A 25,035-nucleotide genomic window follows, 5' to 3' on the forward strand; every position below is an offset into this window, starting at 1 on the left:
TGATCGATATTGTGCAGAAAATTATTTCTCGGCCTTGAGTTTTGTCCCAAATTTTAAAAAATCGAAATTAATGCACGTGAGGCTTGAAATTATTGCATTTTCAATCGGATATCCGAAAAATAATCTGGGATCACTATTGCATTCATAAAAATTCGAGAATCAATATTATGCAAAGAAATATTTTCCGGTCCCTAATATAATTCTAAATTTCGAGAGATAGAAATTGGTGCGCCTAAGACCCAAAGACGTCCCGTAGAGTATTTTTTTTGAAAAATGTAAAGTTGGAGTTAAATTAAGAGAATGTCTCGATTTCAAAAGCAGTCAGTGTATCGAACAATAATTAGTCATGATCTCCTCGATGAATGGGAAATATGGTTAGGTCTTCCTCAACGGTTCCCGAGTGTCAGTGAACTAAAACGGGATGTTGGCAATATGTATACATATGTGTTGTGTGAGTCTACAAGTTTATAGTTATTAGTTTTTTCTTGAGCCCTAAATGACATCCCTTTCATCAAGCTTGTAAGAGCTCGAGCTCATCTAAGGTTATATACGATCTCAAGCTCAAGCAGAGTTGACTCAGAGCTCTTTCGCTTCACATGGCTGAGCCTTGTCGAATTCAAGCTCAAGCCTCCTATTTGTATAACGAGCCTAGCTCGAGCTCAATTGTTTAGGCTTGACTGAGCTCGAGTTCGAGCTTGACACATGATAAAATGATCAAGCGGATGAGCTTGATCCTTCCAGATTTTGGGCTCGGCTCGGCTCGGCTCGGCTCGTTTATACCTTTAACTGCCAAGGAAATGTAAGTGGAAAAGGATCAAGAAGAAAAATCATCTTTGATAGGCAAATCATTTTCGGATCCTAATTCGCCAAATCTTACTTAATTAGAGTGATGACATCTTGGATATATGTAAAATACTTTCCTTCAACAGTTTCCTTGTATTTCTCTCATTGTGCACACTATACGATCTCTTCAATCCCCATCCATTCTGAAAACATTAAGTGGAAACAATACGAAAATTTCTCTTGCCACTTATCTCGAACGTGCCGGTGGGGAGGCCATTGCCCCTCTCCTTTACTCGTTATTTTTTTATTTTATTTTATTGGAAATTTTTTTCACAAGTCATTCGTTGGTTTTCAAGATTGGCCGAAAATTCCTTCAAGGCCAAATTGACAATTTACTTATTTATTTTTTATTTTGAATTACATTTATATTTATTTGTATAATAATAAGATATGCTTCACATGTAAGGCAAACCATTCTTCTTTTAGTATACTTGAAATATATGAAGAGGAGACGTAAACAAAATATTATAACTAGATTAAGACATATCCAGAAGTTAAACAACATTTATTTCATCACATTCAACAGCGTTGGGCTCCTCTGATTAACGTACTGAGGAGCTCTCATTTATATTATTTAATTTAGTAACACGATTGTTTATCCAATTTTAGGGACATTGGTGACAATGCAGTGTTCATCAACGGAGACACGGACACGACCGCTGTTGTAGTCGGCAGAAACGGGGGTGATGTGGCCGGTGGCTGACGGGATTATCACCACGAACACATTTGGATTCTCACTGATTATTGTTGTCGCCGCTTCCCCCCCATTTTTTCCTACAAGCTCCGGCCACGAGCTCTTCCCTGTAAAAATTTCATTAATGATCATGTTATTGTGATCAAATAAAGGAGCAAAGAAACAAGCTTTTCACCTGATGGTCAAGCACAATAACAAAAGTTGTATATCCCATTTACAACTTTAGCGACAATTTGGAAAGCCGGGGCAAGAAGTTGTTCAATAAAATATAGTCTACATTCCAAAAGTTATGGCCTTCATAAGGCCAAGCAACGTCTCGATACGTACTTTGTTGATGATATGGGAAACTCTTAAGTCATCTAACAATACAAAACAAGAGATCAGTTCATATTTCCAAGTAATTATACCCGCAAAAGAACTCACCAGGAACGTTGATGCTTGCCATAATTCAAACTCTAAAATGTGCTGCTGCTGCTCTCTTTTCTCTATGTGTCTTACAAAATGGAATGGATGTGTTGAGCAACTCTTGGTATGAACATCTGGTATTTATAGGTGGGGGCTCGAGGCGTAGAGGGTTCAATAATTGAAAATGAAGAAAAGTCACCCACGTACATTAACTCAAATGGTTCGACGCTTTTTTCCCCTTAATTAAAGTCTTGGATTCGAATATTATGAATGGAGAAAATCTAGCGGTGAGAGTTTTACCTTTTGGTAGGCCAACATAACTCAAACTGGATTAGTTGGGATCTATTGGCTTTTAGATACGAGAGTGCACGTCAGAAAATGAAAAAAAAAATCGGATATTGTGGAGGCAATAACACATTTTTCATGTTCCCATAAAAAACAAAATTTTCATGGCAGCCAGACATTTTCGTCCCTAAAAGCTAGAGTAATATCTAAAACACCCAATCAAGAATTCGACTTGCTCTGTCATGTTCCACCTTGGTGGAATAAATTGCCCTATATGCAGTTCTTAATTTTCAAAAATCCCTTAGTGTTCTTTTTCTTTGATTTGAAAACAAGTCTCTCACGATCTTCTGTCACTACCAACAGGACGAAATGTTAGAGGCATTATATATTAAATCGATCATATCTAGCAACATTACTATGTACATGTTTATATACGAGTGATGCATATCTTGATATTCGAATATCTTCTACATGCTATATTTTGGTGGTGATAACTAATTAATTTTGGTGGTGATTGCGGAAATAAATCAATGAAAAGGGTTTGGTGCAATCGCTGCTTGTGCTAGTTAGAACTAATAATATAAAGGAGAAGACCGAGTTGTAACCGTTTATGAAGTCAAGTAAGGTTCACCTTATTGCAAAAGAAATTTTAATTTATTAATTTCATGCATGGTGCGGGCTCCATGTCTAGTGTACTTGAAATAGAGAAAGAACAATTGCAAACGGAAGATAACATATAACGAGACTAAGATATATCGAAATGGAAGTTACATTTATTTTCCTCACATTCAGGAGAGGGCTCCTATACTTATAGTATCTTATTTAGTAACACGATTCATTAGCAATCATAGGGACCCTGGTGACGACGCCATAGTCATCGACAAAGACACAGACACAGTCCCCGCCAGATGTCCATGGTGATAGGGCTGCCCTCCTTGATTGTGAACGCCTCCATATTTGGGTTCTCACTCTTCATTGTAGCCGATGCAACCTCCCTGCTGGCTGGTTTTCCCTACCTGCTCTGGCCACGAGCTCTTCGCTGCATGCTAAAATTTTAACGAATCATTACTAGCTAATACAAGTCAATTGAAAGAGTAAAGAAATTAATACAACTTATTACAACCTAGGGACAGGATAATTTGCAAAATCGGGCCAAAAAATTGTTCGAACCATTATGGTACATACTTTTTTGGTGGGAAAGAATTTTTTAAACACAACAATAATATGAGGTGAGAAACCAGATCAGTCGTAAATGGTTATGAGTTGATGTGCTAATGAGAACTAGAACTTACAATCAAGGTGGTAGTACAACTATTACAAGCTTATTCTGAAGTGATTTGGTAATCTCAAGGTCTCGGTTCGAGTCCTCTCTATCCATTTATGTCAAAACATTTAATGGAAGTGTACTGCTCACTTGGATTTGAGAGACACCGACTTCTGTAAACTATATTAGACCTTTAGTGGTGTTACGTTGACGCGAGCAGTACTTGCACTAACTGTTTAATTCATCTAAGATGTTTGCCGTTGAGCACGAGAATTGAATAACATGCATGTTTACTAAGTTAACATGTAAAAAGAAAACTGTTCCAAACAAATGGTTATATTGTGAAAATAATATTTAATTATTATAAAATTAAGAAATTCAACAAAGTACTTTTCAGTTTGTCAAAATTCCCGTTTTATCCTTTAAATGTATCTAGCCTCTTTTTTTCGATGAATAAATGCATGTGCACTCATTGCTTGTTTACACTGCGCGCTTTCAACATGTGACTTGAGCTCTTGTTAGTATGCTGCTGTCAGACGATATAGCGGTCCATGTACCATATTTATTTTGTGCTCCGTAGCCATTTATATAGTGGTCCACCTCCTGTCCTTTTTTCCAATTTAATAAAATTAAAAGCATTGAGACTGACATTCTCCTCTATCCGGACTAAGAGATCCTTATTTCTGTTCTTACTAACGGGACTCTTTGTGCTCCTGTATCGTTCCCTTTATCTATCTCACTTTGAGTCCTGAAACCAAAAATAAAAATAAAAAAATAATAAAAGCAGTAGGAAATATGAAAGTTAAAAAACAAAACAATGTAGATACTAGATAATAGGAGCCCGTGATCACCATGCGTGGTCCCATTTGATAAAAAACAGAGGATACTAGAATGAAAACAGGAGCCAAGCGATCATCCGCGTCCGTGGTCCCGTTTTGATATTTCAAACTTGTCCGACTATTTGATAAGTGAAACTGATAACACATTTTCCATGTGCACGATTTTGGCTTCGTGCACGATTTTACTGGACATTGTATATACTTCTTTGAGCCATCCTCGAATTGTTATTTTAGCTATCTTGTACTGTTACGGAATAATCCCCACTAAATATACAAAATAATATATATATCTACGATCTATAACTATTATAAAATGATGAATCTCAATTACCTTTTTTGTCAATATTTCTTGTAATTCCATTTTTACTGTTTTGATTTATTTTAATAAATATTAATTTCCATCGCCAGCCTTGCGATGCATCTAGACCATTTCTTTCATCATACCTAGATAAATTTTACTTCACGTATTTAGACCGTACCATTTATCCCTTAAAATAATATATATTCGGAGTTAATTTTGGTGCTTCTTACCACAAAATTGAAATTGGTCCAAGTATAACGAATTTGTATAATACTTTGAATGAACAAAAGTGTATTTGGTACAGATATGCCCTTTAAAAAGAGAACATCTATTGACACATATTTTCAATAGTATATCTTAATAGTGCATTTTGATATTGAATATATATAATACCTCATATGCCATAAATCATTATTTTAAAATAATCCCAAAAGTTCGAGCAGTAGGTTATTCGATATTGCATATTTCATTACTCAAAAAGATTTTATTGTATTTTGGGAGAGGCATTGTCTAAACTCAATACTAAATTATGTCGGGTCCAATAACTCCAAAGAACGTGTTCTTTTGCGCCAAGAAAATTCCTAGGTTTTGTTCCATGTCCCATATACATCTAGCCTACACATATTTATGTTGGTACTTTATTTGCTCTATATTTTCCTCCCCACTTTTCATCATATATTCATTTACGATATTTGAATTAAGTATTAATTAATAAATAAAATGATATGACTTTTTTTTAATAAAAAGGTATTTTCGGACTACGATCAAATAATCTGCACGGCCCACTTGAACGCACTGCAAGCTTATGGGACATGTCAATTCTTCCACATAGGATGTGCAAGTGTATAAATAGGGAATATTCTCTTACATGATCTTGTGGTAACTCGAACTTGGGTCTCCACTAGGGATGTCTTGCCCTTTAATTATCATACTAATCCCATTTAGTTAATGATATGAAATTCATATTCAATAAATAAAATTGAGACATGTGCGGGAATATACAATATTTTGCCGTTGAAATCTAGGCATTATATATAACAAGAGCTTTCATTGGCGCTATAAATGGCCCATAAATTAAGCAAAATTATATTATACTTTTTCAAGTAAATAAAATTATATTAAAATGCAATGAGAAAGAAAACTAAAAGTGAATGGGAGGTGAGGTGGAGGAAACGGAAGACGAAAGGAGAGGGAAAGAGGATGTGGGACATGCGGCGCGAAGAGATAAGAGGAGAAAGTTGTGGGGAGTAATAGGTATAACAATTTTTACAGCTTTCTCACTGCATTTAACATTTATTTTTCTTCTTTTTAATATAATTACAGTTGTTGAGAGAAATTTGGTAAAATCATAGCTAAAATAATTACCAAGGAAAACCAAACGTTTGCATTTTTTTTTTGGTGAATGAGTCTATATGATGTTTTTTTTTAGCTCATTTAATTTTTTGAGTTATAAAATACTCATAATGTACAAATAAGATTATATTTCACTTGTAAAATATTTCGATTTATACTAGTACTAGAGAGCAATTCACACTACGCGCGGTGCTAAACGCAATTTCAATTCGTAAAACCGTATAGGCATATCTTGCTGCATAAATTACATTTCATCTCTTAAATATGAATATATTGTTTAATATATAGATTAATTTTGTATAATTCATAAATCCATATATGCACCATATCTTATGTGTGAAAATTTAAGAAATTTAATCACGAATAATCAAAATTAGAAAGAAAAATAAGAGGCTGGGGTGAGTGAACGTTATTAGATAGAGTAAGAGAGAGAAGAGGAAGAGATATTATAGGAGAACTAATCAATCCGCCCGCGATTTGTGCGGAAGTGTTACTTATGATAGATTCTAGTGTATTCTATCATTTAATTTGATTGTATTAATTAAATTATAACTATATAAAATTTACTTCTATCAATATCTCTCCAGTTAACATTGAATATACAATATTTAATATCGAATGTTTGTGTTTATTTTGGGTTTAACTTAAATTTGTAATTATTTTAGATTTAGTCTAATATACTAAAAAAAATTGATGTATTTTTACGTACATAAAATAGCAAAGTATATGATTTTAAATTATTTCAAAATTCATGATTTTTTAATAATTGGTTTCTTATTAATTATAATATTAAACATTTATGCCAAAATTATATCATTCACGAGTTTCTAGTTTAGAGTTCACCTCTGTGTGGCTCAGCGATCTCATGGCACATTCAGCCATATGGACCACTTTCCTTAATAGCCAGTCGTTTTTACTTGTGTGTTACACAACTAATTTTTCTACGAAGATTTTTGAATTTTTTGCTTTTGGATGTAAGATTATAATTCCTTTTATTTCCCAAGTGGAGAATTTATTTATTTTTCAAAATTAATTATTGTTTCATTTTCAATAATGTACTTTCCATAAACTATGCAGGATTTGAAAGAGCAGATAATTATGTCATCATTTTATGCGCATTAATTAATTTGTTATACACAATATAAATTTTATTTGCTGAAATAAAATTTTCAACATAAATTTAAAATCATAGGAGATTTGCATTGCAATAGACTAATAATATGTATATAACTTTGTTCTTATAAGTTTTAGCTCCTTTATAGTTTGTACAGTTAACATATCATTTGGAACATAGTTTTTTATAAATAAAAATTTCTAGATTGAGGGTAAATATACTTAAAGAAATTAATTCAAGTACAGTTTCTTTTTCTAATTTGGTTATTTTTAAATTAAATTTAATCTAAATTAGATACAGAAATATATATTATTTAGATATTGACCTTTTTAGCCCTATATCAGTAAATATCTTTTCTAATCCTATTTATTTAATAGATATTGACATTTTCCAATCCTATATCAATAAATATTTATCTCTCTAACTTTATCTATGGCATGGGATACAACTTTATATATCTATATATATAGATTGTGAGCATATCACAATTTGGTGAGTTCCACAAGTGTGAAAAGCAAATGTTGACATTTGGTCAGCCCATGAGGAACCCTACCCAATACATACGACTCTCTCTTATGGACTAGTGCTGAATTGATCGACAGTTACTTGCCGATTACAAGACAATTGATCTCTTTGTAACTCCCGCAATTATCTCTTGTAATTAACCACAATTATTAGGTTAATGGTTGCACGTATTATGTCAGCCCAAATCATCGATCATGGGGTCCAATGCCCCCACACATACTGAGGGTGTGCGACCCGAGCACTGCTAGTTTCACGGGGCCAACGGAAGTGTAAAAGAATGATAAATTCAAAATTTCCTACCTGTGAAACTAATCCCAAGACCTACTATAAGAATAGGAATAGATAAAGTGTATCTGAAATTATAAAATCGTTGATCGAGCGTCTCAAGCGTGACGCCTCTACCGATATCCACACCGACTTTCTCGACAGGTTTTCGAAATTAGCGGCGCTAGTGGCCAATGCTCGAAGGAAACACCGGTGCAACACTTAGAATTATTACACTAATTAGATCAATTTAAGTTGAACAATTCAGCTTGTATCTCCAATATATATAAACTCATACACGTACACATATATCTATATATATGTATATGTATATGCCTTACCTCTATCTGAAAGCTCAACATTTGAGCTCCTTTTATAAGGCAATGAGGAAATCAATTATCCATGTTTGGCCGGTGTGGGATGGCTGAAATTAAGCCTCCCAAACCGTCACATGGCCCCATGCATTAATCCTTGGGTGGCATGGCATGTATACCACACGTGGCTTTCAATTTCGAGCCCTGTGTGTCTTTATTTTGTGTAAAAATCGGATCCAATTAATCTAGTAAATCGGGTCTAATTAATAGGTAATTTTAATCTCATTAAATGCCCGATTAATTAGCTGCACCTTAACTCGTCTAATTTCCATTAGACAGTTTCAGTGTTTCGAAATTATCCCATCGATTCAGTCGTAGTGTGTGACCCTGTAGGTTCCCGATTACATTGACAGTAATATCAAAATCTCTATTTTAATATTACAAATAGTGAGCGACATCTAATAATACATAATTGTTACTCAAGTAATCGGAAAGTCAATTTATCGACGAACCTTGTGACCTGTGTTACTATACAGTACAATCTCTTTGTCCTCTATATCTCTATTGAGCCCAAGGCATGGTCGATAACATCCTTGTATGGCTTAATCTCTCTTTCTTAGTTTACCGGATAAGTCTATCATAACAAATGAGCTCGATATCCCTATATCGACTCATTTGGGTATGCATATACTTTTAGACTCTTCCCACCAAACGGCCCTGAGATATCGCTCCCGTTTCGAAGGAGGGACAAATCCTATCTTGGTCACTCACATTCTTTTCCATGCTTTGTGCTATACCCAATAACTGTGTTTTATAACCAGCCTGTTACGGTGGCGTTTGACAGCACCAAAGTATACAACATTACATGTAGGAATCCATGGTGACCTCAAGTCAAAGGACCACTGCACCATAGTCACTATGAGATCTGCTAATGACAGTCACGTAACGACCCATGTAGCAGTCTCATGGCGGATCAGTCCATTATACATTAATACTAATGTATACCTATGGTGTGACTCGATGTCTCCACATCCATGACTTGTGAGACTTAGTCATCAATCAACACCCATACTAGTCTAACCTTATTATCATCGTCCTAATTAACGATAATACTTTGATTAGGAACATTTAGGAATAGTGTTCAGTAATTATAGAATCTCACAATTAAGTCACACTTGATGCCTATTGAACCTAGTATTCCAAGGACATTATTGTGTAAAATCATATTTAGCGCAATCTACACAATAACAAAAATATCTCGTATTATAATGAAATACATGTCATATTACATAATTGATGACAGATTGCCTCTAAGGCATACACCAATTTCCATCAAGCGCGGCATGGAGTCTAACCTCGAGTCACCGTTTCAACTCGAGTAGTATCCAAGCGAAAGATAACTCAAGTCAGGATGTGCAAAACGAAGTTCGATAATCACTTGGGAGCTCGACTGTTCTCACGGCTATCTTAAGGACCATTCGGTCCTCTTGGGACTCGTTGATTCGGTTGGACTCGATCCTCGGCTCTCATGCGCCTACGTCGCATTAATTTCGGTTTCGTCCTTTCCAAAACTCATGGTGAGTGCGAGCGGAATAGTGGTCAAACGTTAGTAAACTAGGACCCATTTATTGTAATTTGTATTTATCATTTGAGAATACATTATAAGGTATTTATTTGTACATATATTTATGTAACGATCCCGATCGGCAAGCATGGAGTCTGAGAATAGTAATCGATTGAGTCGATTTATGGGTCCTCGAGACGAGTGGGACCACATGAGTCACGGGTCTGGTCCACACGCACGAACTGGCCATCACGGTCTTGTTAGCCGAGATACGAGGACGGTGGACCGACCCCATGACCGAGGATTCACTCCTCTTTCGGTCCCTCCAATCGAATCGATTATTTCCACGAATTTACAGTGTCAAAACCAGCGAGATGAGCAAAACTTAATCAACACGGTAAATAAACTAAAAATGGAAAACCTTAGTTAAACTAGAGTACCGATAGAGCGTGCGGGATATAGGCCTCGTATGTAACAGAACTCTCGAATTTGGAACTTCCGGTTTTGCAAGACCATATGCGTTAGCAAATTAGGTGTATCTTTACCCCCTGACTCGGACAACTCAACAACCCTCGATCTCTGGATCGTAAACAGGTAATTGCAACTCCTTCTCACGCGTGTCTGTCATGCGTCTCCCGGAAAGGTAGACACTCCCAAGCCATGCTATCAGAGCGCACGCATGCGAGCTCCAACGAGACGAAATTCGGGTCCGCACGGAATGATACTACTAAAAATTAAGGGATTATCAAGGGGAATTGCCGAGGGGTAGTGTCCTTGGGTAAAATTCTCTCGGTAATCCCTCGAAATTTTTACCGAGGAATTTCTGAAGGATTACTGAGGGAAAAATCCCTCGATAATTTCCTAGGTAAAATAATTTTTTAAATTTTTATTAAAAATAAATTACAAAGGGAATCACCAAGAAAAAAAAAAGCATGGGTAAAACTAAAAAAATTATTTGTTAAATAATTTACTGGTGAAAATTCCCCCGGTAATATTACTGAAGGAAAATCCTTTGATAAAATTTTTTAAATAAAATTTACCGAAGGATTTTTATAAATTACAGTGGGATCACCGAGAAAAAAAAGCCTAGGTAAAACTAAAAAAATTATTTGTTAAATAATTTACTGGTGAAAATTCCCTCAGTAATATTACTAAAGGAAAATCCTTCGATAAAATTTTAAAATATATATATATTTTAAAATTTTTTACCGAGGGATTTTTCCCTCTATAAAATTAAAGAAAAAAATATTTTTTAAAATAATTTACCGAGGAAAAAATCCCTTTGCAATATTACCGAGGGATTTACCCGGGAAAATCCCTCGGTAAATTAAAATTTTTAAATTTTTCTGATAAAAATTTTTAAAAATAAAAGATCAAATGAGAAAATTTATATTTATTTTACGGTAATAATTGTAGAGATATATCACATAAAATTATATTTCTCGAAGTGAATATTATATCGTAAGCTAAATATAAAATTAATTTAATTAGGATTGAAGTGTTAAATATTATTAGTAAATATGAAATTAATTCATTTGAATGTTTGAAATTTTGAGTTTTTGAAAAAATATATACAAATATTAGTATATAAATATAATGTTTATGCTCGGAGCGAGTAAATAATATAATTAAGATAATTTTTATGCTTGGAGCGCGAGTCATTGATAGATGCATTTTATAGTTACTTACCATTTTTAATACTGTACATGAAAATTTTTTAAAAACGGAATGAATTGAAATAAATAGTATTAGAAATATAACCTCAAAATGGATAGTAGTGGAAAGCATGTTCGAACTCATATTGAGACTGTATAAAATTATCGATTATGTTACATTAAAATTTACTTAGATCAGTCAAATAAATTATGTGATTATTTTCAATTAAATATCACATGCATTATATAGATAAATAACGTTGAATTTATTATTAAATTTATATATTATCAATGCGAATTTGTTAATATTACAAGTTTTTTATTTTCTAAAAATGAAAATATAAACACAAGTACTACAAATATAATTAAGTGTAGAGAATGCCCATAACTCAACGGTTAAAGAGATGGCATGAGGGGCGAGTTGATGAAGGGTGGGAGGTCCGGGGTTAGAGACTATGCAAGAAAAATATGAGAGAGGCGGGAGGGGAAAGGAGGGGGATGGGGGTAGCGGGCGTAATTTTTACCACGGGATTACCGAGAGATCCGCCCCTTGGTAAATCCCTTAATTTTTAGCAGTGTGATGTCGCCAGCAAACTATGACGTTGCCATGGCCCATAGGATGGGGTTGAGCATTGCTTTCGTTACTATTATAAAGATATGAAATTCAAATAGCTGATTTTCGATTTTGTTGGATATGTCAAAAACATTTATTTCTCAATTTTATATAATTCCATTTTCACCCTTCCCATTTTATTTTATATTCTCGATTTCTTTTTGCAAATTGGTGGGATCGTTAAACGGATGGATCTGCGACGAGTGGCCAACGCGGAAGTTGATGTGTCCCACAAAGACATGGAAAATTAATGAAGAGAAAACTGTCACTGTAGATAATTGTGCTTTTCGCAGTAGTGACCTATATCCAAAGATATAGAAGATAATTTAGCGTAGTAGAGCGCACTTAATTCAAGAAGGCAAACTCCAACTCAATAGTATTTGGCTCGATAAGTCGGTACCTAATTGAGCTTTACTATTTTTTATGGTAGATAATTGTGCTTTGCTATTGTACACATACACGCGCTACATACATACATACATATATATATATATATATATACATATGTGTTGTGTGAGTCTACAAGTTTATAGTTATTAGTTTTTTCTCGAGCCCTAAATGACATCGCTTTCATCGAGCTTGTACAAGCTCGAGTTCATCTAAGCTTATATACGAGTTCGAGCTCAAGCAGAGTTGAGTCAGAGCTCTTTTGCTTCACATGGCCGAGCTTGTCGAATTCAAGCTCAAGCCTCCAATTTTTATAACAAGCCAACCTTGAGCTCAATTGTTTAGGCTTGATTGAGCTCGAGTTCGATCTTGACACGTGATAAAATGATCAAGCTGATAGGCTTGATCCTTCCAGATTTTGGGCTCGGCTAGGCTGGTTTATACCTTTACTTGCCAAGGGAATGTAAGTGAAAAAGATAGAGAAGAAAAATTATCTTTGAAAGGCAAATTATTTTCGGATCCTAATTCACCAAATCTTACTTAATTAGAGTGATGACATACTGGAGATTTGTAAAATATTTTCCTTCAACAGTTTCCTTGTATTTCTCTCATTGTACACAGCTTCAATCCTGATTCATTTTGAAAACATTAAGTGGAAACAATAAGAAAATTTCTCTTGCCTCTTATCTCAAACGTGCCGGTAGGGAGGCCATTGCCCCTCTCCCTTACTCGTTATTTTTTAGTTATTTTTATTTTATTTTATTGGAATTTTTTTTTACACAAGTCACTCGTTGGTTTTCAAGATTGGCCGAAAATTCATTCAAGGCCAAATTGATAATTTACTTAATTATTTTTTATTTTGAATTATATTTATATTTATTTGTATAATAATAAGGTATGTTTCACATGTAAGGCAAATCATTCTTCTTTTAGTATACTTGGAATATATGAAGAGGAGACGTAAACAAAATATTATAACTAGATTAAAACAGATCCAGAAATTAAACAACATTTGTTTCATCACATTCAAGAGCGTTGGGCTCCTCTAATTAACATACTGAGGAGCTCTCATTTATATTAGTTAATTTAGTAACACGATTGTTTATCCAATAGTAGGGACACTGGTGACAACGCAGCGGTCATCGACGAAGACACGGACACGACTACCATTGTCGTCGCCAGTAACGGCGGTGACGTGGCCGGTGGCTGACGGGGGGATTATCACCACGAACACATTTGGATTCTCATTGATTATTGTTGTCGCTGCGTCTCCCCCATTTTTCCCTACCAGCTCCGGCCACGAGCTCTTCCCTGTCAAAATTTCATTAATGATCCTGTTATTGTGATCAAATAAAGTAGCAAAGAAACAAGCTTTTCACCTTTAGCGACAATTTGGAAAGCCGGGGCAAGAAGTTGTTCAATAAAATATAATCTACATTCCAAAAGTTATGGCCTTCATGAGGCCAAGCAATGTCTCGATACGTACTTTGTTGATGATATGTGAAACTCTTAAGTCGTCTAACAATATAAAACAAGAGATCAGTTCATATTTCCAAGTAATTATACCCAGCAAAAGAACTCACCAGGAACGTTGATGCTTGCCATAATTCAAACTCTAAAATGTGCCGCTGCTGCTCTCTCTCCTTTCTCTATGTGTCTTATAAGTGGGATGGATGTGTTGAGCAACTCTTGGTATGAACGTCTGGTATTTATAGGTGGGGGCTCGGGGAGGAGAGGGTTCAATAATTGAAAATGAAGAAAAGTCACCCCGTAAATTAATTCAAACGGTTCGGCGCTTTTTTCCCTTAATTAAAGTCTCGAATTCGAATATCCTGAATGAAAAAAATCTAGTGGGGAGAGTTTTACCTTTTGAGGGCTAATCTAACTCGAATTGAATTAGTTGGGGTCTATTAGTTTCTAAATACCAAAGTGCACATCAAAAAATAAAAATAAAAAATTCGGAGATTGCGGACGCAAAAATATATTTTTCATGTTCCCATAAAAAACAAAATTTTCATGGCCACGACATATTTTCGTCGCTAAGAGCTAGAGCAATATCTAAAACACCCAATCAAGAATTCGACTTGTTTCTGTCATGTTCCACCTTGGTTATTGCAAGACCCAACGAGTATATTATATAACGAATTGCCCAATACGCAGCTCTTAATTTTCAAAAATTCGTGGATTTTTGCATGAGTTTCTCGAAGACTTGTGACCTCACTTTACAAACTGCATGTACGTTGCAAAATTGAAAATTTACATTAGGTAAACTAACATTAGGTCTTATAATTTACAGCGTTCCACGTTATTCCCATTTTTAAGGAATAAAATCAATTAATAATTAGAACCCTTCCACCACCACATAGGCAGCCTTCCTCCTAAGTCCCTTAGTATTCTTCTTCTTCTATTTGAAAAGTTAATAAGTTTCTCATTATCTTCCGTCAACACCAACAGGACGAAATGTTAGAGGCAATATATATTAAATCGATCATATCTAGCACATTAATATGTACATGTTTATATACGGGTTATGCGTATCTTGATATTCGAATATTGTCTACATGCTATATACATGGCTGAATAACTAATTAATTTTGGTAGTGATTGTGGAAATAAATCAATGAGAAGGGTATGGTGCAATCATTGCTTGTGCTAGTTAGAACTAATAATATAAAGGAGAAGCCCGAGTTGTAACCGTTTATGAAATAAACTAAGGTTTACCTTATTGCAAAAGAAACAAAAAATCAAGCTTATACAATTTTAATTTATTAATTTCACACATGGTGCGGGCTCCATGTCTAGTATACTTGAAATAGAGAAAGAACAATTGCAAATGGAACATAATATATAACCAGATTAAGATATATCGAAATGGAAGTGACATTTATTTTCATCACATTCAAGAGAGGGTTCCTATACCTATAGTATCTTATTTAGTAACACGATTCACTAGCAATCATAGGGGCCCTGGTGACGACGCCATGGTCATCGACAAAGACACAGACACAGTCCCCGTTGGATGTTCATAGTGATAGGGCTGCCCTCCTCGATGTGAACGCCTCCATATTTGGGTTCTCACTCGTCATTGTAGCCAATGCAGCCTCCCTGCTGGCCGTTTTTCCCTCCTTGCTCTGGCCACGAGCTGTTCTCTGCATTTTAAAATTTTAACGAATCATTACTGGCTAATACAAGTCAATTGAAAGAGTAAAGAAATTAGTACATCTTATTACAACTTAGAGACAAGATAATTTACAAAATTGGGCCAAAAAATTGTTCGAACCATTCCGGTAGTTACTTTTTTGGTGGGAAAGAATTTTTTATACACAGCAATAATATAAGATGAGAAACCAGATCAGTTGCAAGTGTATATGACTAGAGGTGCTAATGAGAACTAGAACTTGCAATCAAGGTGGTAGTACAGTGATTACAAAGTTATTATCATGTGATTTGGTAATCTCAAGGTTTCATGTTTCAATCCTCTCTACACATTTATGTCAAAACATTTGCTAGAAGTGTACTGCTCGCCTAAGCTCTAGGGACACCGACTTCTGTAAACTATACTAGGCCTTTAGTGATGTTACGCTGAAGCGACTAATACTTGCGCTAGTTGTTTAGCTCGTTTGATATGTTCCGTTGAGCACGAAAGTCGAAACATTACGTAGAGGAGGCAAAAAAGTTGCCACCATTATTGCTCACCATTTTATTCAGCAAAAATGAGAATTAGAACTTGGGAGTTTAACGTTTAAAACTCAAATTAACTATTTCCAAGTGGAAGTTGTGGGACTTGAATAACATGCTTGTTTACTAAGTTAACATGTGTTATTCTTTTGCTTATTTTTATATAGTAAAAATAAAACTGTTTCAAAAAAACCGTTATATTGTGAAACTTATATTTAATTATTATAAAAGTAAGAAATTCAACAAAGTACTTTTCAGTTTGTCAAAATTCCCGTTTTATCCTTTAAATGTATCTAGACTCTTTTTTTGATGAATAAATGCATGTGCACTCATTGCTTGTTTACACTGTACACTTTCAACATGTGACTTGAGCTCTTATTAGTATACTGCTGTCAGACGATACATATATCTCGCACCATATTTATTTTGTGCTCCGTAGCCATTTATATACTGGGCCAACCTCTGTCCTCTTTTACAATTTAATAAAATTAAAACCACTAAGAATGACATTCTCCTCGATCCGACTAAGAGATCCTTATTTCTATTTTTACTAATGGGAGTCTCTGTGCTCCTATATCGTTCTCTCTATCTATCTCACTCTGAGTCCTGGAACCAAAAAAAGTTTAAAAAATAATAATAAAAGCATTAGGAAATATGAAAGTAAAAAAAAAAATGTAGATACTAGACAATAGGAGCCCATGATCACCATGAGTGGTCCCATTTGATAAAAAACAAAGTACATTAGAATGAAAACGGGAGCCAAGTGATCATCTGCATCCGTGGTCCCGTTTTGATATTTCAAACTTGTCCGACTATTTGATATGTGAAACTGATAAAACGCATTTTCCATGTGCACGATTTTGGCTTCGTTCCAGATTTTGGTGGAAATTGTATATACTCTTTGAGCCATCCTCGTTTTGTTATTATAGCTATCTCATAATGCTACGGAATCATCCCCACTAAATATGAAAAATAATATATATATATATATATATGTACAATCTATTACTATTATAAAATGAAGAACCTCAATAACTTGTTTGTCAATATTTCTCGTGATTCCATTTTACTGTTTTGATTTATTTTAATAACTATTAATTTCCATCGCCAGTCTTGCGATGCATCTAGACCATTTCTTTCATCATACCTAGATAAATTTTACTTCACGTATTTAGAACGGTACCATTTATCCCTCAAAATAATATATATTCGGAGTTAAATTTTTGTGCTTCTTAGCACAAAATTGAAATTGGTCCAAGTATAACGAACTTTTATAATACTTTGAAAGAACAAAAGTGTATTTGGTATAGATATGCCCTTTAAAAAGAGAACATATATTGACACATATTTTCTATAGTATATCTTAATAGTGCATCTTGACATTCAATATATATTATACCTCATATGCCAGAAATCATTATTTTAAAATAATCCCAAAAGTTCGAGCACTAGGTTATTCGATATTGCTTATTTCATCACTCAAAAAGATTTTATTGTATTGTGGGAGAGGCATTGTCTAGACTCAATAGTAAATTATGTCAGGTCCAATAACTCTAAAGAACGTGTTCTTTTGTGCCAAGAAAATTCCTAGGTTTTGTTCCATCTCCCGTACACATCTAGCCTACACATATTTATGTTGGTACTTTATTTGCTCTATATTTTCCTCTCCATTTTTCAACATATATTCATTTACGATATTTGAATTAAGTATTAATTAATAAATAAAAAGCTATGATTTTTTTATATAAAAAGATATTTCCGAACTACGATCAAATAATATGCACGGCCCATGTGAAAGCACTGCAAGTTTACGAGACAGGTCAATTCTTCCACATAGGCTGTGCAGGTGTATCAACAGGGGTTATTCTCTTACATGATTTTGTGGTGACTCGAACTTGGGCCTTCACCAGGGATGTCTTGCCCTTTAATTATCAAACCAATCATATTTAGTTAATGGTATGAAATTCATATTCAAAAAATAAAACTGAGACATGTGAGGGAATATGCAATATTTTTCCGTTGAAATCTAGGCATTATATATAACAAAAGCTTTCACTCACGCTATGCATGGCCCATAAATTAAGCAACATTATATTATACTTTTTCAAGTAAATAAAATTATATTAAAATGCAATGAAAAAGAAAACTAAAAGTGAATGGGAGGTGAGGTGTGGTGGAAAAAACGGAAGAGGAAAGGTGAGGGAAAGAGGATGTGGGACATGTGGCGCGAAGAGATGAGAGGAGAAAGTTGTAGGGAGTAATGGGTATTACAATTTTTACAGCTTTCTCACCGTATTTAACATTTATTTTTCTTCAATTTAATATGATTACTGTTGTTGAGAGAAATTTGGTAAAATCGCAGCTAAAATAATTACCAAGGAATACCAAACTTTTGCATTTTTTATTTTTTGTGAATGATTCTATATGATGTTTTTGTTTGCTCATTTAATTTTTTGTGCTATAAAATACTCATAATGTACAAATAAGATTATACGTGTAAATTATTTCGATTTATACTAGTACTAGAGAGCGATTCGCACTATGCACGGTGTTAAACACAATTTCAATTCGTAAAACTGTATAGGTATATCTTGCTACATAAATTACATTTCTCTCTTAAAGATGAATATATTGTTTAATATATATATTAATTTTGTATAATTCATAAACCCATATATTCACCATATCTTATGTGTGAAAATTTATGAAATTTAATCACGAATCAAATATAACCAAGTATAATCAAAATTAAAAAGAAAAATAAGAGGCTGGGGTGAGTGAACGTTATTAGCTAGAGTAAGAAAGAGAAGAGAAAGAGATACTAGTCAATCTGCCCGCGATTTGTGCGAAATTGTTACTTATGACGGATTCTAGTATACTCTATCAATTAATTTGATTGTATAAATTTTTAATTAAATTATAACTGTATAGAATTTACTTCTATTGATATTTCTCAAGTTGGCATTGAATATACAATATTTAATAAATACAATGCATGGAACTATCTTCAATAAAATACTTAAGTAACTAAATTATATGTTTTCTAAACATTTTTCATATTATATAATTAATAACTTTACTTTCATTAATATTAAGATAATTAACTAGATTTCTAATTTATAAAAAAAAAATGAATTTTTAACATCAAATTGTAAAAGTCACATTGATTTCTAGATCTCACGTATTCTAAATAATGAAAAATTACTTATATAATTTTAATTTATGAACTAAAATAATAATTAATTCACTTAGAATTTAAATTTAAATTATTTAATTTTTCAATAATGACACTTTTTAATTTCTTGATGAATGTTATTAACTATTTTAAAACTCATTTTACATTTTCGAGAAAGTAATTAATTCTGACAAAATTATTTTGAGATTTGACTTAACCTGTAAATTATTTCACTACAAGATACTAAATTAAATTTTGATATATTTTTAAATATATAATTTAGCAACGTATATGGCTTTAAATTATTTCAAAATTCGTGATTTTTCAATAGTTAGTCTCTTTTCAATTATAATATGACTATTTTTTTAACTTAAATTTATTATTATTTCGCTTTAATGCACTCATCTAAAACTCATGATTTTTGAATTTTTAGTTCTTTTTCATCGTAGTATTGAACATTCGTGTTTATTTTGAGTTTTAACTTTAATTTGTAAAAGTTTTTACTATAATATATGTGCGCACCCGAATTTCATCTTGTCAGGGCACGCAATGCGTGCGCCTATGCAACGCGGCTTGGGATTGTCCACCTTTCCGGGGATGCGTGATGGATACGCGTGAGAAGGAGTCGTCACCTACCATTTCACGACCCGAAGGTCGAGGGTCGGTAAGTTACTCGGATCTAAGGGGTACAGGGTACACCTAATTGCTAAGGCATATGATCTGTCGAACCCGAGGTCCCGAATTTGGGGGTTCTATTACATAGGGGCCTATATCCCACACGCCCTTTCGGTACTCTAGCTTGCTAGGCTTGCCATTTTATTTATTTACTGCATGATTTAGGGTTGTACTTGACTCGCCTGTTTTGACACCGTAAATTTGAAGGAAACGGTCGATTCGGATTAAGAACCCGAAAAAGGAGTAGGCCCATACATCGAGGAATCAGTTCGCTATCCTCACGCAACAATACATCGAACCGTGATGGTCGACGTCCCTTGCGAACCAAAACCGCGAAGCATTGGGTTTACTCGTCCCTAGGTAGGTAAATCGACTCGACCGATTCAACACTCGGGCCGTTCACTATCCAACCGGGATTCTTACATTAATAAATGTACATAATAAATCCTTACACTGTTCTCTCAAATAAATAAGAATACAAATTATAACGACTGAATCCCGATCGGTTTGCATTCGGTCATTATTCTACTCGTGCTCACCGTGTGGTTTGGAAAAGACTGAAAATTAAATTGAGATGCACATTCGGTGTATGGGGGCATTGGACCCCGTGATCGACGGTTAGGGGCGTTGGACCCCGTGTGAATCGTATCCTAAAGGATCGAGCTCGACTTGCAAAACAAAACAAGTGCAAAAATGTAACAAGTAAGCACAAATAAACAAACAATGAGATTTTGTTATTGCCGAGTTTACGTGAGTTAACCGATTATTAATTGGGCTACCTTGGCATGCAAATCCTATTTTAAAGCAGACGAGCGCGGTGATGGGGAGGGCATGTAGCATTCGTTGTTATTTTAGTGGACCCGACAAACACAATGTCTGTAATCAAGTCTCCAATGTGTGGGTTGTTTTTAAATTATTCTATATTATGACAATGTAACTTTTACAGATTAAGAGTATTTTCACCTAAAACCCGAAACCTAACCCTTTGCTTGACTATTTGGCCATGTTTGGTTAAGCCGAGTTTGAGGTTAGGTAAGTCTATTTTTCGTATTTTAACCCGTTCTAAATACAAACTTAGGGAAATTGGAGCACGAAACACCGCTAGGGTGTCGACGGGTCAAGAACCGGTAGTCATGCCCTTGAACTGGAAAATATGTGTGTATGAAAAATCAAGATCACGCGACACGGACTATCAAAAGTGAATAGCCGGTGTCGACCGATCCCTTGGATCCATCGGGGTTGTGAAGACCCCGAAAGAGCCGAGAAACCGGTCGCTCCGCCCGGAAGTGGTCTTAAGAGGACTCGTGTACCCAAACTTGAGCCGCCTCAAATTGGGCCTAGACTTATGTCAAGATATACGAGTACTCCCTAGATATTCATGCTACACGTGGCACGTATCTCGGTACTTTTAAAATTGTTAATTTTTTTAAAAAAGGGTATGACCAACAGTTCTTGAACTGTCGATGCGATTACAAATTGTTGACCGATTCGTGCAACTTATTTAAAAGAGTCGAGTGATTTATTTTAGCCAAGTTTAACATCTCGATTGTCCCGTGTGTGGAATTTTAAGTTAATTAAAAATTTTTCGAATGCTTTAGTTTACGGGTTTCGAGCCGCCGTAACGGTCACTGGTGGACCGCCCCTAGAAAACTCTAATTCCCGACAATCTTGGGGTTAAATCTAATTTTTAATCAATTTTATGTGATTAAACCGATTCATGTAAGGTTTTAATCAAAGACACATTCAAACATTCCAAGCACACGAATATGGGCAAAATGATCACAATAAAATTAATTCGTCGGTTTTAAGTCAAAGTGATTAATTAAACCGTTTTGATGTATTCTTTGCCTTAGATTCTATGGGTTTACGAAGCGATTTGTTTAAATCTAACTCATTTAACTTATGATTTATCATTCGATCAAAACTAAACATAAAGTACGGTCGTATACGATCATATATCACTCACTATCATAACACACATCTCATAAATTCCTCAAGGATCAAATTAAAATAATTTTGAAAGAACAGAGACTAATTTGGAAATTCGGCTAAAAATCTCGGGGACTGATTTAAGATAACTTGAAATGTTTCCTGGACTAATTTGAAACGTTTGAAAAGTTCTGTGGCTGAATGGGAATTAAAATAGCCTGGGACCTGATTGAAACAGATTTGAAAGTTTGGGGCTGATCTGAAAAAATGAAAAAAGAATCACAGGGACTTAACTGAAACGAATTAAAAAGTTCCCCGGACTGATTTGAATGACCTGAAAATTCTGTGGCTGAACTGAAAGTGTTAAAAATAGCCCAGACTTGATTGAAACGAATTTTTAAGTTCGGGATTGATCTGAAAAAGTGGAAAATGTCATAGGGACTGAAATGAAATGAAACAAATTTAAAAGTTTTCTGGACTGGTTTAAATCATCTGAAAATTCTGTGGCTGAACTGAAAGTGTTAAAAATGGCCCAGGGCTTGATTGAAACAAATTTTAAAGTTTGAGACTGATCTGAAAAATTGGAAAATGTCACAGGGAGTGAACTAAAACAAATTTAAAATTTTTCTGGCTGGTTTAAATCATCTAAAAAGTTAAGGACTGTGCAGAAAACACTGAAAATGGCCCAGGACTTGTTTGGAACGAATTTGAAAGTTTGTGGCTGATCGGAAAAGAAGGAAAATGTCGCAGGGACTGAACTGAAACAGTTTGGAAAGTTCGTAAAACCGAGTTTTGGTGTAACTCACGAACGTTTACTTCACATTAACACCATTTAAACAAACATTAATATGGAAATGAGGCCCTAATCATGCTACTAAGTCTAGATGTTTACCTAGTTCGAGAGAAAAGAAGATCTAGAAGTCGGGTTTGGTAGACGAGTCTGGTACTCAATCGGGTTTGGTAGACCCGACTGGTGGAACAAGCGCCCAGGAAGCGGCGAAGCTGGTCTAGGTTGATCAAGTCGCTTCCAGCGATCCACCCGACGGCTTCGAACCCTAGGGGAGCTCCCGAAAGTGCTTGAAGATGTCTTGCACCTGTGCTAGTCAAAAAAAGAAGAGAATGACCCCTGAGAGCTTAAGTGTGAAACCAGAAAAGAGAGGAGGACACAGGGGCAGCTCGGGTGACTCCACACAGGAACTCTTCGCTCTAAGGACATCGTGGTTGGTGGTGAAGGGTGGTTCGCTAGTCGTAGGAGCCCGGACTGCCTCGCCTGTGCCTAGAACCGAATGGGAGTCGACGTGAAGTCAGGTCGATTGGACTGTTTCTGCACAGAGGGAGTTAGGGAGGAGCTGAGGGAGCCAGAGCGTGAAGGAGCTGTGGGTTGTCTCAACTGAGGGCGTGAAGGGGGAGTCGAGGGTGAGATTGATGAGCTGAGAGTTGAGGGCGTGAGCTGTGGGTTCATGAGGCGAGGGAGGATGAGGGAGAGTGAGGTTGTGGGAGCAGAGAGGGCAGTGAGCTCGGGACAGTCCGAGAGTGTGGGTTGTGTGAGTAGAGGGGTGCTAGAGAAGAACTGAGGGAGTGTGTGAGGCGGTTTGCTAGTTGAGAGTTGCGGGAAGGAAGTTGAGGGAGAGTGAAGGAGTTGTGGAGAGTGAGATCCGTGAGCTTGGGGAAACTGAGGGGATCGAAAAATGAGGCCGGAATGTTGCGGCTGAGGAGGAACAGATGACAGAGGAGAAAAAGGAGAGGGGGACGATTCGAGGTGGCAGGGGAGGCGGGTAGGAGAAGAGGCCGCTGCAGAGGAAGAAGAAGCAGGCGAAGAAGAGGAAGAGGCTAGGGTTTTCGCGGGAGTTGAGGGTAGTGAGGTGAGAGGGAAGCTAGGGTATTTTTGTTTTCAAGGGGCTCGGGTGTATTGTGGGAGTGAGAGCTGAGCCGGGGAATCTCAGGGCCAACTGAGAGGAAAACGGAGCTGAGAAGAAGCCGTGAGCTCAGAGAGGAGTCGATCGAGCTGAGGGAAAAAGCTCGAGAGTGAGCTGCCAGGAAGAAAAGTAGAGCCGAGGGAGTCGAGCTGAGGGCACTAGTTGGGGGAGTCGGAGAGAAAGAGAGGGAGAGAGAGAGAGAGAGAGAGAGAGAGAGCTGTCACCTGAGAGAGTGTGAGGAAGCTGTGAGCTGGAGGTTGCAGGGAAGGAGAAAAGGAAGCGGTGAGCTGGAGGTTGCAGGGAAGGAGAGAAGGAAAGGAGAAGAAAATGAAGAAGAAGAAGAAATGGGGGGAAGGGGAAAGGGGCAACGACCCTTTTATTTTTATTTTTTTCAGATTCAAAAATTCAAATTTAACGTGCGTAGAGATTAAAATTCTCGTCTTTGCAATTGAATATTGAAAAAAATGATCTAGGGCCGGTATTGTGTTCAGAAAAATTTATGTATCAATGTTATGCAATAAAATATTTTTCGGCCTTAATTTTAGTCCCGAATTATGAAAATTGACGTTGACGTATGCGAAATCCAAATACGTCCCAAATACCATTATTTTTTTGAAAAATCATAAAATTGGTGTTAAATTATGAAAATTTACCATTTTTAGAAGTCGTGCATGCCCGAGCGATTAGCTGAAAATATTTCCCTCCGATGGATGACAAAAATGACGATTTTGCCCCTTTGGAGCTGGCAGACCGAAATGGGGTGTTGACAATATACTAAGTTAAAATTCAATAAATTTTTACATACATAAGATATCAAAGTATATAGCGTTAAATTATTTCGAAATAATGATTTTCAATTAATTAGTTTCTTTTTAATTAAAATATAAATTTGTATATTTTGAGTTTCAACTGATATTTATAAATTACTTCACTCTAATATACTAAGTTAAAATATGATATACTTTTACATACATAAGATAATAAAGTAATAATGTTATGTTATTTCAAAATGAAAATTTATGATTAATTAGTTTCCTTTTACTTCTAATATTGAATATTTTTATTTATTCTGAGTTTTGTCTTAAAATTTTAAATTATTTCACTCTAATAAGCTCAATTAAAATTCGATATATCATTTACCATATATGATTTTAAATTAATTCAAAATTCTTTGAATAATTAGTCTTTTTTAGTTTTAGTATTGAATGTTTGCAATTTTATTGGGTTTAACTTAAATTTGTA

At 35.2% G+C, this 25,035-nt stretch overlaps 2 protein-coding genes across 2 annotated transcripts; both read right to left on the minus strand.

Annotated features, from left to right (window-relative positions):
- Positions 1-1,245: 1,245 nt before the first annotated feature.
- On the minus strand, positions 1,246-2,100 carry LOC116206699 (protease inhibitor HPI-like). The gene is made up of 2 exons (XM_031539498.1): positions 1,961-2,100; positions 1,246-1,644 (listed from the first exon to the last, which is right to left on the minus strand). The coding sequence occupies exons 1-2, from the start codon at positions 1,980-1,982 to the stop codon at positions 1,439-1,441; spliced, it is 228 nt and encodes a 75-aa protein (XP_031395358.1). The 5' UTR covers positions 1,983-2,100; the 3' UTR covers positions 1,246-1,438.
- Positions 2,101-13,364: 11,264 nt separating this feature from the next.
- LOC116206698 (protease inhibitor HPI-like) lies at positions 13,365-14,159 on the minus strand. Its single transcript, XM_031539497.1, has 2 exons — positions 14,004-14,159; positions 13,365-13,731 (listed from the first exon to the last, which is right to left on the minus strand). The coding sequence occupies exons 1-2, from the start codon at positions 14,023-14,025 to the stop codon at positions 13,523-13,525; spliced, it is 231 nt and encodes a 76-aa protein (XP_031395357.1). The 5' UTR covers positions 14,026-14,159; the 3' UTR covers positions 13,365-13,522.
- Between the last annotated feature and the right edge of the window lie 10,876 nt (positions 14,160-25,035).

This window comes from Punica granatum, chromosome 5 (assembly GCF_007655135.1).
Source record: "Punica granatum isolate Tunisia-2019 chromosome 5, ASM765513v2, whole genome shotgun sequence".
Classification (NCBI taxonomy): domain Eukaryota; kingdom Viridiplantae; phylum Streptophyta; class Magnoliopsida; order Myrtales; family Lythraceae; genus Punica; species Punica granatum.